At 41.7% G+C, this 15,308-nt stretch overlaps 1 protein-coding gene across 1 annotated transcript; it reads left to right on the top strand.

The window, feature by feature from the left end:
* The first annotated feature begins 11,692 nt into the window (after window positions 1–11,692).
* LOC119305284 lies at window positions 11,693–14,395 on the top strand. Its single transcript, XM_037581851.1, has 5 exons — window positions 11,693–11,776; window positions 12,882–13,119; window positions 13,576–13,734; window positions 13,818–13,964; window positions 14,056–14,395. Exons 1-5 carry the CDS (start codon window positions 11,697–11,699, stop codon window positions 14,227–14,229), a joined length of 798 nt encoding a protein of 265 aa, XP_037437748.1. The 5' UTR covers window positions 11,693–11,696; the 3' UTR covers window positions 14,230–14,395.
* Window positions 14,396–15,308: the final 913 nt, after the last annotated feature.

Here is a 15,308-nt window from a genome sequence, read left to right as displayed (position 1 = left end):
GGGATCTGGGGCCGGCGGGGTCGGGGCGGACGCCAAGGTCGAGGACCGCGTCGGAAGCTTAGGGTGGCAGTGGCTGCTGTTCATGGTAGAAGATGAGAGAGTAGGTCAGTGAGGGGGAGAGACGACAAGGAGAGAGAGGCGATGGAGAGGTGGCGACCTCGCAGAGGTAGCGGTCGAGGACTACGGCGAGGCGGGAGGCTCCGGCGACCCGGCGGCGACACCCAGCGACAGGGTCAGGCGAAGGCGATGGGGACGAGGCGCGGGCATGGGGCGTGCGCCTCATGCCTGGTGCGGCCCGGGTGGGCTTGATCTGGGCCCCGAACGGGCCGCGGTAAAGTGGGGCACTGGGGGCACATGGCAACCCCTAATTGGCCACGAGCGGCGGCGTGGGTGGCGGCTGGCCTTTGGGCCGGCGCCAAGTGGCGGAGGAAGGCAGGTCGGTGCCGGATTTCATGGGGAGACCAGGTGGGAGGTGGCTGGCGGCACGGAAATTTAGGAGGAGGGGAAGGAATGACCAAAAATGGCAAGGGGGAGGGTTTTAATAAGGCAGGGCTAGGGTTAGGGGGGTTTAGGAGGGGGGTTTTGGACCCTCTAATCGCGATCCAATGGTTCGGGTCGGAGGGGAGGTTAGTGGGCTGGTAGTGGGCTGCGCTAGAGAGGCCAAGGCTGCACGAGCGAATAGGAGAGGCCCAACAAGAGTTTTCGGATACCAAAAACATCCGACGTTAGATCGGTTGTAATGCCACTAAAGTTATCTGTTGGGGCATCAAACGGACTCCACATGTGATGAAATTTGGCACACGGTCTACCTACGCTATAACAAGACCGCATGCCAACTTTCACCCCATTCCGAGAACATTTTTATCCCACTTATAAAATAATATGTCGGAGGTGCCGCAGGCGCGTGGGAGTGTGTCTGGGCTCAGAACGGACAACTAAGAGAACTAGGAGACCCGAACGGATGCAAGTTTTGAAAAACATGCAGATAAGATGCACATGATGACATGGCAAAGTGCAACACGCAAGCAAATGCCATGGCAACGACGGTGAATAACTGGAAGACATCTGGCGCATCGGTCTCGGGGCATTACAGTACCCGTGGATTCGGCTAGTCGTGGAGTGTGTTTGTTGGTGGAGGGGGAGTAAACATTTACTTTTATCGCTTGGGAACCGCCACTAATGTGTTTAGCATGGAAGATATTGATAACTTTTGGTTGTGAAGTAAAAAGGAAGCATGCATTCCCCAAAATTTCATTTATCTCTATTTTAAAGCTTCGAGCTCTGGCACCGCTGCAAATTCCTGCTTCCCTCTGCAAAGGGACTATCTATTTACTTTTATGTTGAGTCATTACCTTCTCAAATAAGCGCCAGATCTGAGAGCACTATTCTCATCCTCATGCTTTGTGTATAGTTAATGTTGGGTGCATCATGACTGGATCTTTTCTACCATGAATTACAATGTTAAGTCGCTACTGAGGTGCTCTGCATTTATGTTTTGCGGTCTCAGAAAGGGCTAGCGAGATACCACTATTTTCATATTATCATGGTTGTTTTGACAAAGTGTTGTCATTTGAGATATCTTATTATTGCCCGCTAGTTGATTATGCCATTGATATGAGTTAATATAATTTTTAAGAGTTATTTGTTGACATGGTTAGTTATAATGTTTGGTGAAAACCTGGGTCCTACTTAAGCTTATTATGTAAACAAGAGCAAAAAAGTTCATAAATGTTTTTCTTTTTCACTTTCAATTTATCAATTGAGTTGCTTGAGGACAAGCAAAGGTTTCAGCTTGGGGGAGTTGATACGTCTCCGTCGTATCTAATTTTCCTAACGCTTTTCCTCTTGTTTTGGACTATAATTTGCATGATTTGAATAAAACTAACCAGGACTGGCGTTGTTTTTAGTAGAACTACCATGGTGTTGTTTTTGTGCAGAAATAAAAGTTCTCGGATTGGAACGAATCTTTTTGGAGAATTATTTCAGAATAAAAGAAAAATACGGGAGCTAAGAACCCACCAGGGCGCGCCCAGGTGGGTTGTACCCACCTGGTGGCCCCGCAGACCCTGATTCCAACTCTATAAAATACTATTTTGGAGAAAAAATCAGGGAGAAAGAATTATCATGTTTCACGAGACGGAGCCGCTGCCACCTCCTGTTATTCATTGGGAGGCCAGATCTGGAGTTTGTTTGGGGCTCCGGAGAGGGGGACTTTCGATCTTCATCATCACCAACCCTTCTCCATCACCAATTCCATGATGCTCCCCATCGAGAGTGAGTAATTCCTTCGTAGGCTCGCTGGTCAGTGAGGGAGTTGGATGAGATTCATCATGTAATTGAGTCAGTTTTGTTAGGGCTTGATCCCTAGTATCCACTATGTTTTGAGATTGATGTTGCTATGACTTTGCCATGCTTAATGCTTGCCACTTTGGGCCCGGGTGCCATGATATCAGATCTGAACTGTTTATGTTATCACCATTATAACTATGTTCTAGATTCGATCTTGCAAGTTATATGCACCTGCTACGTGTTATGATCCGCAAACCCGAGAGTGATAGTATTCAGGATACTTTTCGGTGATGACTGTAGTTTCAAGAGTTCATGTATTCACTATGTGTTAATACTTTTTTCCGATTCTCTATTAAAAGGAGGCCGTAATATCCCTTAGTTTCTTATGAACCCCACTACCACGGGAGGATGGGACAAAAGATGTCATGCAAGTTCTTTCCATAAGCATGTATGACTATTTACGAAATACATGCCTACATTATATTTATGAACTAGAGTTAGTTTTGTAACGCCCTAGGTTATGACTGTTATATGATGAATATCGTCAAACAAATCCACGGATCCAATGCCTACGAGTTTTTCACATATTGTTCTTATTAAGTTACTATTGCTATTGCTACTGTCACAACCGCTACAAAATCATTGTTATCACTGCTACTGCTACTGTTACCATTACCACTACTATTAAAACTATCATATTGATGTGCTATTAATCATATTGCTGCAGATAATTAATCTCCAGGTGTGGTTGAATTGACAACTCAGCTACTAATACTCGCAAATATTCTTTCGCTCCCTTTGTGTCGAATCTATAAATTTAGGTTGAATACTCTACCCTCGAAAACTATTGCGATCCCCTATACTTGTGGGTTACCATTGATTCGGTAGCAAAAGTTCAATGTTCATTGTGATAATGATGTTTTTCATAGATGTGGATGACATATTCGGATTCATTATATTTTTCTAATTGTTTTTCATAATAAATTATTTTCATCCGAGTGATGAATTATTTTCTATGAATTTTAAAAGTTTAAATGATTTTCCTGGAATTTTTGAAATTAATACTAATTCAGAATATTAAACGGACTAAATGCTAAGTGCACCCGAAAGTGTACCCAGCAGTGGGTTAGAGGTTGACAGGTGGGTCATGAGCTGGGTTGACCTAGTCAAAGGTTGACCAGTCAACAGGGTGTGTGGCCCATGTGTCATAGACTACCCCTAAAATCAAATAAACCTACCTAATTAAGTAAACTAATTAAGTATTGGGGCCTTTCTCAAAAAAAATTAAGTATTGGGGCCACTTGGCCCCGACCCCTCTAGGAAGTGGCCCAGCCGGCCACACACACAACACACACACGACTCGACCATGGCCATGGACAGCAGCTGCGGCGAGCAGAGCAATAGCAGAGACGGGCGGGCGCAAGCAGGCACGGAGGTGGGCTCGGCCTGGAGCGGCGGGCGACGCGGCTGGGCACGGCCAGGGCGCACACGGGGTGGCGAGGGCGAGGGGGAGCACGAGCAGGGATGCGGCGATCGCGAGATCGACGGGACCTCGGGCGCGGCGGCAATGGAAGTAGCAAAGCAGCAACAACAAAACAAGCACGAGGGAGAGGGGTTTGGACGCGGTGATCACCGAGAGGCGCAAGAAAGGCCATTGGAAGCTTAGGAGCAGCAGAACAGAGCAGATCGACGCGGCAGAGCGGCGGTGTCCTGAGGTTGAAGATGACCTGATCTGGTCGATGCGGGGCACCGTGGCTCGATCGGGAACTCGCATGTGATGTAGACGACAACACAGAAGCCAGGGGCATGCTAACTTGGCACGCGGACGACGGTGGCCATGCAGATGGAGGAGGCCATGGCGACGATGGGTTTGTGCGAGCTCGGGATCGAACAGAAACAATGTGAGGGTGAAAAATTGGGGCTAGGGTTCGTTGAGGGGGGCTCGGGGATGCTCTTATCCAACTGGGGACCCATGGGATGGCCGACACGGCGGCGTCGGCAAGGTGGATGGCCGCCACGCCGATATTCCCGCCAGGACCTCCTATTGGACGCTCTCTGCGTTAAGTTGCTGCGGTTTCGCACAGGAGCATCCCCCACTGGGCGGCCCATGAAATTGGCGATCGACATATATGAGCATTGCTCAAAAAATAATTCGATGGCGGGGATCCGAACGCACGATCGAGTGACCCAGACGATGTGTTCCCACCAGCTGACCTGGTACTTGAATGTGCTCATAACTTAGCATCAGACATAAAGAACCAGACGCGCTTTGCAGATCCGGATTACTTAGGAATTTCGAAAGTAATTTCTTTTTTCAAAAAACGGAATGTTCTGTGAAACACAATCACTTTCCAAAATTTGTGAACAATTTTCCAAAAAACTATAACATTTTCTAAAAAGCAGGGACATTTTTTTGAAATCATGAACAATTTTTTCTAAACACGAACATTTTTTGAAATCACGAACAATTATTTCAAAACGCAATTTTACAAAAATTCAGAAAAGATGAACATTTTTTTAGTATGTGAACAAAATTTAAAAGGCTGGAACATTTTTTGAAATTACAGAACATTTTCAAATTTATGAAAAGAAAATTTAGAAATGAGAACATTTTTTCAAATTCCTCAAACATATTTTTAGTTTGCAAACAAATTTTAAAAACGTAATATGTTTTCAAATTAGTGAACACATTACGAAAGTCAGAACATTTTCTGAAATTCCGAAGTAAAAAGTAAAACCAAAAAAGGGAAAAGACAAACATTTTTTAAAAAGGGAACATTTTTTAAATCTCAGAACATTTTTTTAAAATGCAAACATTTTTTGAATTTATGAACAATTTTGAAAAACACGACCATTTTAAAAAAAATAAACGTTTTTTAAAAGTGGGAACAATTTTTTAAGTTTACGAACAATTTTGGAAACATAAACTATTTTCGAAAAAAAACTTGAAAAATAAAAAAGAAACAGAAAAGGAAAAGAAAAGGAGAAAATAAAGTAGAAAAATAAACAGAAAAACTTAAAAAGGAAAGAAAAAAACCAAAAAAAGAAAAAACCGGTTCATGGAACCTTCTAGAAGCTTCCCAAAACCAGAAAAAACCGGCTAGGAAACTCTAGAAGATTCCCCAAACCGGAAACGCGAACACTGTAAATGGGCCGGCCCAGTTCACGGTTCGATAACCAGCTCTTATGCGAAGCCTTGACAGCTTGACGCAGAGAGCGTCAAATAGGATATTCCCGCCACGCCCTCCTCTACCCCCTGTAGCATGAGGTTGGGGAAAGGCCAAACTGGGTTGGGCTTCGGTGCACTGTGCAGTTAGGCCCAGTTGCACAGTAGGGCTAGGCCTTTTCTTTTATTCTTAGTTTTCTTTTCTGTTTTATTTAATTCACCACTCTTTTGCATTTAAAAGAAATACCTATTTATTTTTTTTCAACATGAAACTAGTCACATAAATCAAGCACAATATTTTGGAGATGCCCACAAGGTTTGGGATTGTTTTGAATTCATCCAAATTAAGTTTGAATTTAAATGTTCCACTTAAGTGTTGTTGGGTCATTTCAAAAATAGCTAAGGGCCTTATTGGAGTTTCAAATAATGTTGGTTCCCGCATGAGAATTACTTAGTGATTATTTGCAATATTGCAAAGATTTTTTTAAAATAAATAATAATTTGACTTGCATTTTCAATTTGAATTTGACTTTGGTTTTTATTAAGGAGCAATTAGGCTTAGCAAAAGAGATGACATGGCATTCATTAGCAGAGTAAAGTGGTATCATTACAAAGGGATGTTACATCACCCGCGGTGAAACCGGGATTGGGAAACTACGAAGGTCGGGTATGTGATGTGGAGTCTACGCTGTAGAACGTATTTGTACTGAGCTCCACTAACTTAGACACATAAAGAGTAGATTAAGGATACAACTTAGAACTATGCTCCACATATGTTGTACAGATCATATTAGTAGTGATGACTCCAGAATCGTAGAGAACGCTTTTGTAGTCAAACTCTGCATCCATTTAGTTTATTTCCTTTTTATTCCTATTTATTACCTTTTTCATTTGTAGTTTTGATAAAACTCATTTTTATTTTGTTTCCCTAGCAACTTATAGAGTAGGTTATTTCCAATTTATGGTTTGGGTGTGTACGGAACTATGTCGGTGACACCATAGTTGGGGGTTAGTAGTACCTTCCTTTTCGGTCCCTGGGGGTTCCACACTTCACTTATCACCAAAGTTCTACAACACACTGTCCTCTTGTAAGCCATCAAGCATTTTTTGGCGTTGTTGCCGGTGAGCATAGCACTTGACCATTACCTACCTGCTCGCACATAGTTTATTTTGTTTCTTGCTATTTATGTTCCTATTTAACCCAAAACCTTCGGTGATGATTCCTAGAACGAACAATTGTGAGATGCGCTACCCATAGCGTTGCTTAACTTTCTGGTTGCAATTTCAAACAACCCGCTTAACTTTCGGCTTGTAGTTGGTTTCTACACCAATGGCGCAATGGGTTATCTAGCTTCACATAATTGCATAACTAACTTCATGGCATGAAAGTGTCACCGAGCTAGGTTAACAACTACCCATAAGCAAGATAGAGAAGGGGACAACATGGTAAAGCTTAAGTCCTAAGCATGCATACTAAGCAGGGCGTGTTGAATAAAGCTTCTAAAATAATCAAGCAGGTCATTCTAGGATAAGTATAACCAAGGCAATATGTTGGAGGATCAAAATCAGGCCCTGCAATGAATAGGTATCGCAAACCGCTACAACATCGTAACCCTAGTGTAAGAAGAGGGGAGAGAATGGGTAAGGCATGATCAAGGAGGGGATTGTAAGTCTTGCATGAAATCCACGCTTGGTACATTGAAAAACCTTGCTCATATCTCACATCATCTTCGGATCCTATCCACGAAAAAGCAAAACAACACACAAAAGGGAACAGCCGATGTAAGTCTTACTACTACGACAAAGTATCCGGCATGTTCATGATATGCGATGCATGACATGGCAAAGATGATATGCATGTGCAACATGGATCAAGTTTAAATGGAACTAACATCCAATAGATAGACATGTTCCATTAATGCAACAATTAAGGATAATGGTTCAGTTAGATTATATAGGCATCACATTAAGGTTGATTACCATGGATGATATGGAATAAGATGGATATATGTTGATCTAATACGAACAACCCAAATTGCATGGAATAGGAAGCGCCATATAGGCATTTCCAATTATTCCATAACAAAAGAAAGTTAAATACGTATTAAGCCTAACTCTAAATTTTAGTTGTTGCAAACATGCATGAATATGACATATTAATGATCTATTCAACATGTTGATCCAAATGACATGTTTAATCATATTAATATGAGCTAGACTTAATTAGTTATTAATTAAGCCATTTAAAAATGCATGAATGCAAATTAATTAAGTACAACAACTTAAACAATGAAAACATGTATGCAAATGACATATTCAGAGTTTACACATTTTTCTAAACAAGTTTCATATATCACACTTGATCATCCGTGCAACAGTTGATTCACTACATAATTAGATATTACGCGAGCTGAAACAGGGAATTAGGCTCGCTACACTACACATAAACGCAAAAAACCTACGCTGCACCTATTGGACCAGTGCCCAACTACTGGAGTGGTGAGAGTTACTATTCTGCTCCCACCGACGCAACTTAGCGAGAACTGATGGGCCAACCAAGGAAGAACGTCATTGAACTCACCGCCAGAGGAAAAAGTACATGTTGATGTATTCTTTTCTTCTTTGGGTTTGTTCAATGTATTCCTTTCCATTCGTAAAGTTTGTCGAATATAATGATGTGGGTGCTTTTTAAGAACATGCCAACAGTCCCACACAAAGTTTGTCCATCACTGAGGCCACATGTCTAGGTGTGTAGTGTGAGGATTGACACTCAAGTGCTCCATGGTAGAGCAGAATTGAAACTCCTACCGGGCATCAATTATTCAAAATTTTAGACATTATATAAAAAGTCATCTCATTCTACAGTACACAAACAAATTTCCCATATATGTTTTCCATGAAGTTCTGAATGCTAGAATTGTACTCTTGCAAATATTAGTGTTATGATATTAAGTATCTCATAAAAATAAAAGAAAATGGTCTATGTCAACCGATAGATTGATGGAATTGATCGTTCACCTCATTGCTTCACTATCTTCTTTGTAGCATCTTCCTCTCACGTGTCACCTTCTCGTAGGTCCCTCATGCAGCATTGCCCCACATGCATCCTCCACCGCGAGCCCTCCTCTTATGCAACACTCCAGCTCCCGAGTGTCCCTCGTCCTTCTAGCAACTTTTCTCACGTCTCCTCCTCCTCCCCCTTCCATAAACCTTCCACATCATGTACCCCTTGTCTAGGAATCTTCTCCTCCACTGCAACAGATGGAGGCCTTTGGGTTTTGTGCCATGCAAGAACTCATATATGGAGCTGGAGTTGGGCTGCCCCGAAAAAGTCATGGATGCGAGGTGGAGCTGAGATTCATGGCACCGAGCTTCAAAAGATGTAGGGATTGTGGGAAACAGGTTCGGAGTTACATGATCTAGCTCCGGTAGAACTTTGGTGAGCCAAAATCAGTGGAGACGGGCGTGTCCTATGTTGCGGTAAAAAGTTAGAAGATTTCTGAATTTTTTATGTTGCGTAGACTAGTTTGATACCTTGCAAGTACTTATGTTGTCTGGTGTGTGCATATAGGAAACATAATACAGTGATTTTGGACATATGGTGTGAGAGGTTGGATTTATGTTGGAAAGGTATTTCTCGTTGTTGCTGACTCGTTTTTGTATGTTGCATGCATTTGGTTTTTATGTTGTGTGTGTTGAGACAATATTTTGAATGTTTTGCTGCAAGTAACGAGGGTAGTTGCCTACCCAATTTCTCTTTCCTTCATGAACATATTTAAATGTTGCATCAATTTTGTATCACTTTTGACAGGATAAATGTAAGAATATTGCAGCGATATTGCAAGCGAATAAAAATGTTACGCGAGAGTGTAATGCTATAACAATCAAAGATCCTAGATTCATACTTTTAATTAGATTCGAAGCGATGTAGATGGCTAGTTTGTTGAAAAGTATAATCAGAACGATTGTAGTGCGCCCCAAAAATAAAAGCAAATACTATTATACCTAAAAGATTAATCCCTACCTGGCCATCTGTCGGGCCGGGCCGGGCCTACCAAAACCCGACGCAAAAACCCAGGCCCGAGCCTGGCCCGGCCGTCGGGCCTAAAAACGGGCCCGAGCCTGGCCCGTCATGCTAAAAGCCTGCTGGACCTTGGGCCAGGCCTCTTCGTTAACGCGTGAATACGGCGGGCCTGGCCCGGCCCGGCCATCGGGCTTGAAATCTAGGCCCGAGCCCGGCCTGTGGACAAGGTCGGGCCATTCCGGGTCGGGTCGGGTCGGGCTGCCCATGACCAGGTCTAGATAAGACCCACCCCAGCATGCAACCATGCATGAAAAGGACCCATCACCACATGCAACCACGAATGGAAAAAATATTTCATTCCATTATTCTACTTATATTTAATAATTTTTTTAGCAAATATGATAACTCGTATGTATTTCTAAAATTGGTTCACATGTTATTAATCTAAATATTTATATTCCACACAATCTTATTGAAATATATTGCAACTAATTTTCGCAGCAATGCGCAGGACCTCATCTAGTTTCTACAATGTGCAATGTCTATAGTATGAGGTTATTCACCATTTGAATTCCTTTTATGCAAAAACTAACTCATCAACTTTAAGCCGCGCCACTTGAAAGAACAGTTGTGAAATTAAATGAACTACAAATGCTACTTAATTAAAAGAATATTAAAAAAACATAATAATTGTGAGATGATCGTAGCTCAGATGGTTAGGGTTCTCGTGGTTGAACCAGCCCACCAGGGTTCAAGTCATATACTTGATAGTGGTGTACCCATTTTCCTAGACTTATTTCAGCCTTTCGAGGGTGATGTTTGATTGTACTGTGTTCAAAACACATTACACATAATTTAATTGCAACTTTCCAAAAGATGCTATACTTGAGATTGTGTTAATTGCGCTAGAAAACCAACATATGAAAGTATATCATTCAAATTTCTATGCATTTCACCCCCTTATTTTTATGTATTTCAACAACATTTAAATCCTGCAACTCTATACTTAAAAAACAAATTTCGGAATAAACATGTCATAAAACCAGCAGCAAAGCGTAAAAATCCTCCCTCGTTTAGAAAAAGATTCCACAGCGTTTAATCGAAAAAGCTGATGCCCCTCGTTCAAAAAAAAGCAGAAAGAAAAAGTTGGTGTGCTTTTGGGCACGGACCCCGGAGAGGATACCAGCTCCGTCGACGAACCAACACTTTCTATGCGGCGACTCCCTCTTCTTCGCTTCCTTGTCAAGGCGTCGCGGCGGAGTGGGGCTGGCGCGGCGGGAGACGGGGAGAGCGGCCGGCAAGTGGCGGAGCGAGAGCACGGTGGGCCGGCTGACGTCTGTTGCTAGAGCTCGCACACGCTAGCCGCTGCTGATTCTTGCGGGTGGTGCCTCCAGAAGGCCGTCGCCGCGGGGGCGAGATCGACCAAGGACAGAGATCCCGGCTGTGTTCTTGTAAGTATAAGGTATATCAAAGATTATTTCGTCTGCCGTATGCACTACAAGGGTACTCGAACTCGACTGATGTGTGTGCTGTGCACAGAGGCTGCGCCATCCATAGTTTACCGTCTTCTCAAAGAACCTGCTTTAGTTGATCTCATCTCCGTATGCGCATGATGAAACTACCGCAGGTCCATGGTTTGGCCTGTTTGGATGGAACTACCGCGGTGATCCAGGGTAACCCAGAAGCAAAACTCAAGAAATGCGTCCTGATTCTGAAACCGATAAATGAAGCTGCGACTTTTTTTGTAAGATAGATCATAGATTGGCAACACTGGCCGCAGCGTACCCTGGGAATCGACCCTCCACCTTGGGAGCATGATATACATTAGCAGCTCAATTGTTTTCACGTTCATTGATTTGAGGCCCCAATCATTCTTAGTTTGAGCAAATGCTGTGTAGCAAGTTTAAGGTTGGTGCAGCAACACTATTCTACACTGCACAAACATTTGCTGGCTTGGCAGGACACGAACCACACAAAGCATACTGAAAACGCAACAATGCTAGTAACGCTAGGCATACATTATCTAAGGATTTATGCATTCCCTACATAGCATCCTTATTTTCTCGTAGAATCTAACGTTAGAATTTGGTTAGGGTACATCATCATGGGATTTTTTTTCTGCAGAATTAATTCTAATATTTTTGGTATTGGCAGCACATTAAGAATGATTAAGAATATATTACATTTTTCGTCTCCCCGATGCAGTTATCTACAGGAATGGCTGGAGTAAAGAAGTTTTTTCTTTGGATCAATTTTCTTGTCAGTGGGATCAGTGTGGGAGCTTATGTGGCGCCCATGTAAGTTCTACTTTTCTGTCCTTCTTGTCAATGCAGAGAATAACATGTTACTTCCTGGGTTATTCCATTTCTGGCCATATCTGTTGATCTGACCACGAGGGCCACATTAAACTACTAATGTGGTGCATGTGTACACATTTACCCATCTGCCTTTTCTCTTTGGTGACAAGGGTACACATTTACACATTTACCCAGCATTCTGCTCTTCACCAATTACTTATTGACCATTCATTGTTTTATTCCCATCTCAGTAATTAAGTTGCTCAGTAATTAATTATTGACCATTCACTATTCTACCCCCTTATGATCAATGCTGGGCATGCTCACTAGCCAAGTACTAGCGAGCTGGATTATTTAGCCATTAGTCTGTTACCTTTGCATGGTCATACTGTAAGTTGAACACCTCAGTACCATGCTGAATCCTTCATTGTAGGCAAACCTGAATACCATGCAAAAATAGAATATCTGAATAGTACTGTACGTGGTTTTCGAGCAAAGCGCATAACAAATTCACGCTAGGTTATTTCTATATAGGCACATGTTATTAATCATTTCTCTTTCAATCAATTATTAGTTGTTTCTAGTATGGTTCTTTGAAAGTAAATGTCATAGTCTCTAGTAACACACCAACTCATCTCACTGAGATGCCAACTTTCATTGGCAGCGCCAACCATTGTGTCGGTTTAATGTGTGCCACTAGAGGATGTTAGTAGGCTAATATATAGCTCTAGTTGGAAGCCATTGAATCAACTCAAACGCTTGCTAGCTTATAACATATTGCCATGCCAAATAATCTCTGAGTTCCCTACTTATGTCAAATTGTTAATTATGCATTCTTCCAAAAAAGTTGACCAAGAAAACAAAATTTTCTTGCAAAGCTGCATCATAGACTGCAGTAAAATTAAACGCTGATTTAATGCTTATCTTATAGAACAAATCTAGCTAAATTGACACGTATTTATAGATACATATCTGTTACTATCTTGCTAACAATATTTCTTATTTTTTTTCGAGACAATAAACATTTCTTCTATAATTAGTTAATTACTTACGTAGAAGCTTAAGGTTGAACTCCAAATGATGAAGGGCTCTTTTGTCATTTCAGGTTCAGCTTAATTGCTCTCATGGAATGGGATTCAATTTATGAATGCTTTGTCCCTGAATCTCTCATGCTTGAGGGACTCAACTTTATTTTCATGATTGCGTACTACTGCTTTGTTACTGGGACAGGAGCTTCGTTTGATGGCATATTAACAGCAGGATTTGGTTTATCTTTCAACTTTTGCTGGCTGTTTCTGTATGTGGTTCATTGTGCGAATACTCTTCAGCATCCACGACTTGTGGTAAGATACCCTTACTCCTATAAAATTTTCAGTTGTTGCCTATGGTCTATTGAAATGAAACTACGCCGGCCATCAGGTCTGCATCAGAATATCAGATGACAGTCCTTAACTTCGTATTAGTTTTTTTAAACTTGGCTCCTATATTTAGCACAATCAATATAGCAATATGCAAAAACTTGTGTTTTTTTCTTCTAAAGAACAAGCATTTTACCAACAAGGGCTTTCTATATTTCAGCAAGTAACTTGATAATTAGTCCAACTGAATGCGCACTCAAAATGTTTGCAATTCACACATTTCATGTATCCATTCAACTAAATTTATTGTGGCTCCGTAATAATGCACACGCCACTAGCTAGCTCCTTTTTTTTTTTTTGAGGGTGAAAAGATACATGTACAATATTGGTGTCCTGTGTTGTCAATGTCATGAAGCAAACTTACGCTGTACTATGGTTCAGATGGCATCTGTTCCAACAGCATTCTTGGTGATCGTCACAGTAATGTTTGGTACAATCCAGTGGGGATACAAGGCTGAACATTCGGGGGCGAGAGGGGCTCTTATTGCCGCTGTGCTTACAACCATACTCTTCTCACCATCGATGAGCGTGCTCAACCGGGTTAGTGTTAAAACCAAAGCCTTTTTCCATCCAGTGCTACTTACACAAGTATTGTAACATCGGATGCTGCTATTTTCGAACAGCTCTATTCCTCAATCCCTGATGATCCGTGGGCACCATTTCTCATCAAGATGATCTTATCTGGACTAAGTGTAGTCACTTCTGGGTACAGTGCATGGAATGGGACACAACAAGGCTACGCCGAGCATGAAGACCTCAAGTATCTTCTTGTAAGCTTACTTCCACACCCTTGTGCATTAATCCTATCTTAGAAGCGTCCAAATCGTGACATTTTTATTCGTTTGTTGTTGTTGCCTGCAGGTGTTCAACTATGTGTCAGTGGGCATTGGTATTTGCCAGATAGTTGTTCGTCTTGTTGGTCCAAGGATGGTTGCGGACCATGTGAAGCGCATCTGTAAGAAGCTGTGGCAGATTGTTAAGCGCATCTGTAAGAGGCTGTGGCAGATTGTTAAGCGCATCTGTGGAAGGACCTGAACTTCTCAAGTGAGTGAAAGACATGAGATGCTCAACAGCTGAAGTTTGATTGATTGTCCATGTGCAGTTGTGCACCCACTGTTAAATATGAAAAACAACACGTACTGTTCTGTTTTCTTGCATGGTCACACGCTGCTGCATTTGTGATTTGTGCGCAAATGGTTTCTAGGATTAATAATCAGACAAACTAGGGATGTATTCGTACTTATGAAGGCTCCATGGGTGTTTAGATAACGTGCGCTGTGGTTCTAGGATTACCCATATACGAGTGCTTATTTATTATTTTGATTGATTATGCGCTCTTTTATATTAACTCGCTTGCTAGTATCTTGAAAATTAATCTTTGCCTTGACAGCTAAACACCATCCCTGCAGTTGCACGGACTTGGCATTACAATGCTGCCAAATATTGTTAAAAAAAATTCAATTGTTCAAAAAAAAAATAATGCTGCCAAATGACTGCCTTTTGTATCATCCTGTGTAACATTAAGCTCCCTAGTTTTAAAGAGCACACATTCAATTGAAGTCTCCAATTGGGATTGGGTCATTTGATTTTGACCGGGGTCAACAATTTTTCAAAGCTCTCCCATTTAATTTTTTATACTATACATTATGCTCCTTAATTTTTAAGGTCTCACAATTAATTGATGTCTTCAATTTAGAATTAGTTCAACTCGATTTTGACCGGGTCAACAATACTAGGCTCCCCTAATTTTTAAGGCCTCACAAATTGAGGTCTCCAATTGAAATTGGGTCACCCAATTTTGACCGGGTCAATAATTTCTCAAAGCTCTCCCATTCATTTCTTTTATATTACACACTATGTTTCCTAAATTTTAAGGCCTTACAATTATTGTTGTCTTCAGTCTAGAATTGGGTCACTCGATTTTGACCCAGTCAACAATTTGTCGAGGAGCTCTCCCGTTCAATTATTTTAATTCACTATGGTCCCTAATTTTGAAGCATTTTCATTTGATTGAGGTGTTCAATTTAAGATTTGGTTTACAATTTTGATCGGGCCAATGATTTCTCAAATCATTCAGCAGCAACCAGCCTATAGAAACATATCAATCTCGCGCA

The sequence above is a fragment of the Triticum dicoccoides genome, chromosome 5B, assembly GCF_002162155.2.
Source record: "Triticum dicoccoides isolate Atlit2015 ecotype Zavitan chromosome 5B, WEW_v2.0, whole genome shotgun sequence".
NCBI lineage: Eukaryota > Viridiplantae > Streptophyta > Magnoliopsida > Poales > Poaceae > Triticum > Triticum dicoccoides.
This window is presented reverse-complemented; position numbering and strand designations above follow the sequence as displayed.

Excerpts from the sequence above, each read along its gene's own strand:
- LOC119305284 (XM_037581851.1), top strand. The coding sequence starts at position 11,697 with ATGGCTGGAGTAAAGAAGTTTTTTCTTTGGATCAATTTTCTTGTCAGT. Across the intron at positions 11,777-12,881 it reads GGAGCTTATGTGGCGCCCAT|GTTCAGCTTAATTGCTCTCA; the intron begins GTAAGTTCTACT and ends TTGTCATTTCAG. Across the intron at positions 13,120-13,575 it reads TTCAGCATCCACGACTTGTG|ATGGCATCTGTTCCAACAGC; the intron begins GTAAGATACCCT and ends ACTATGGTTCAG.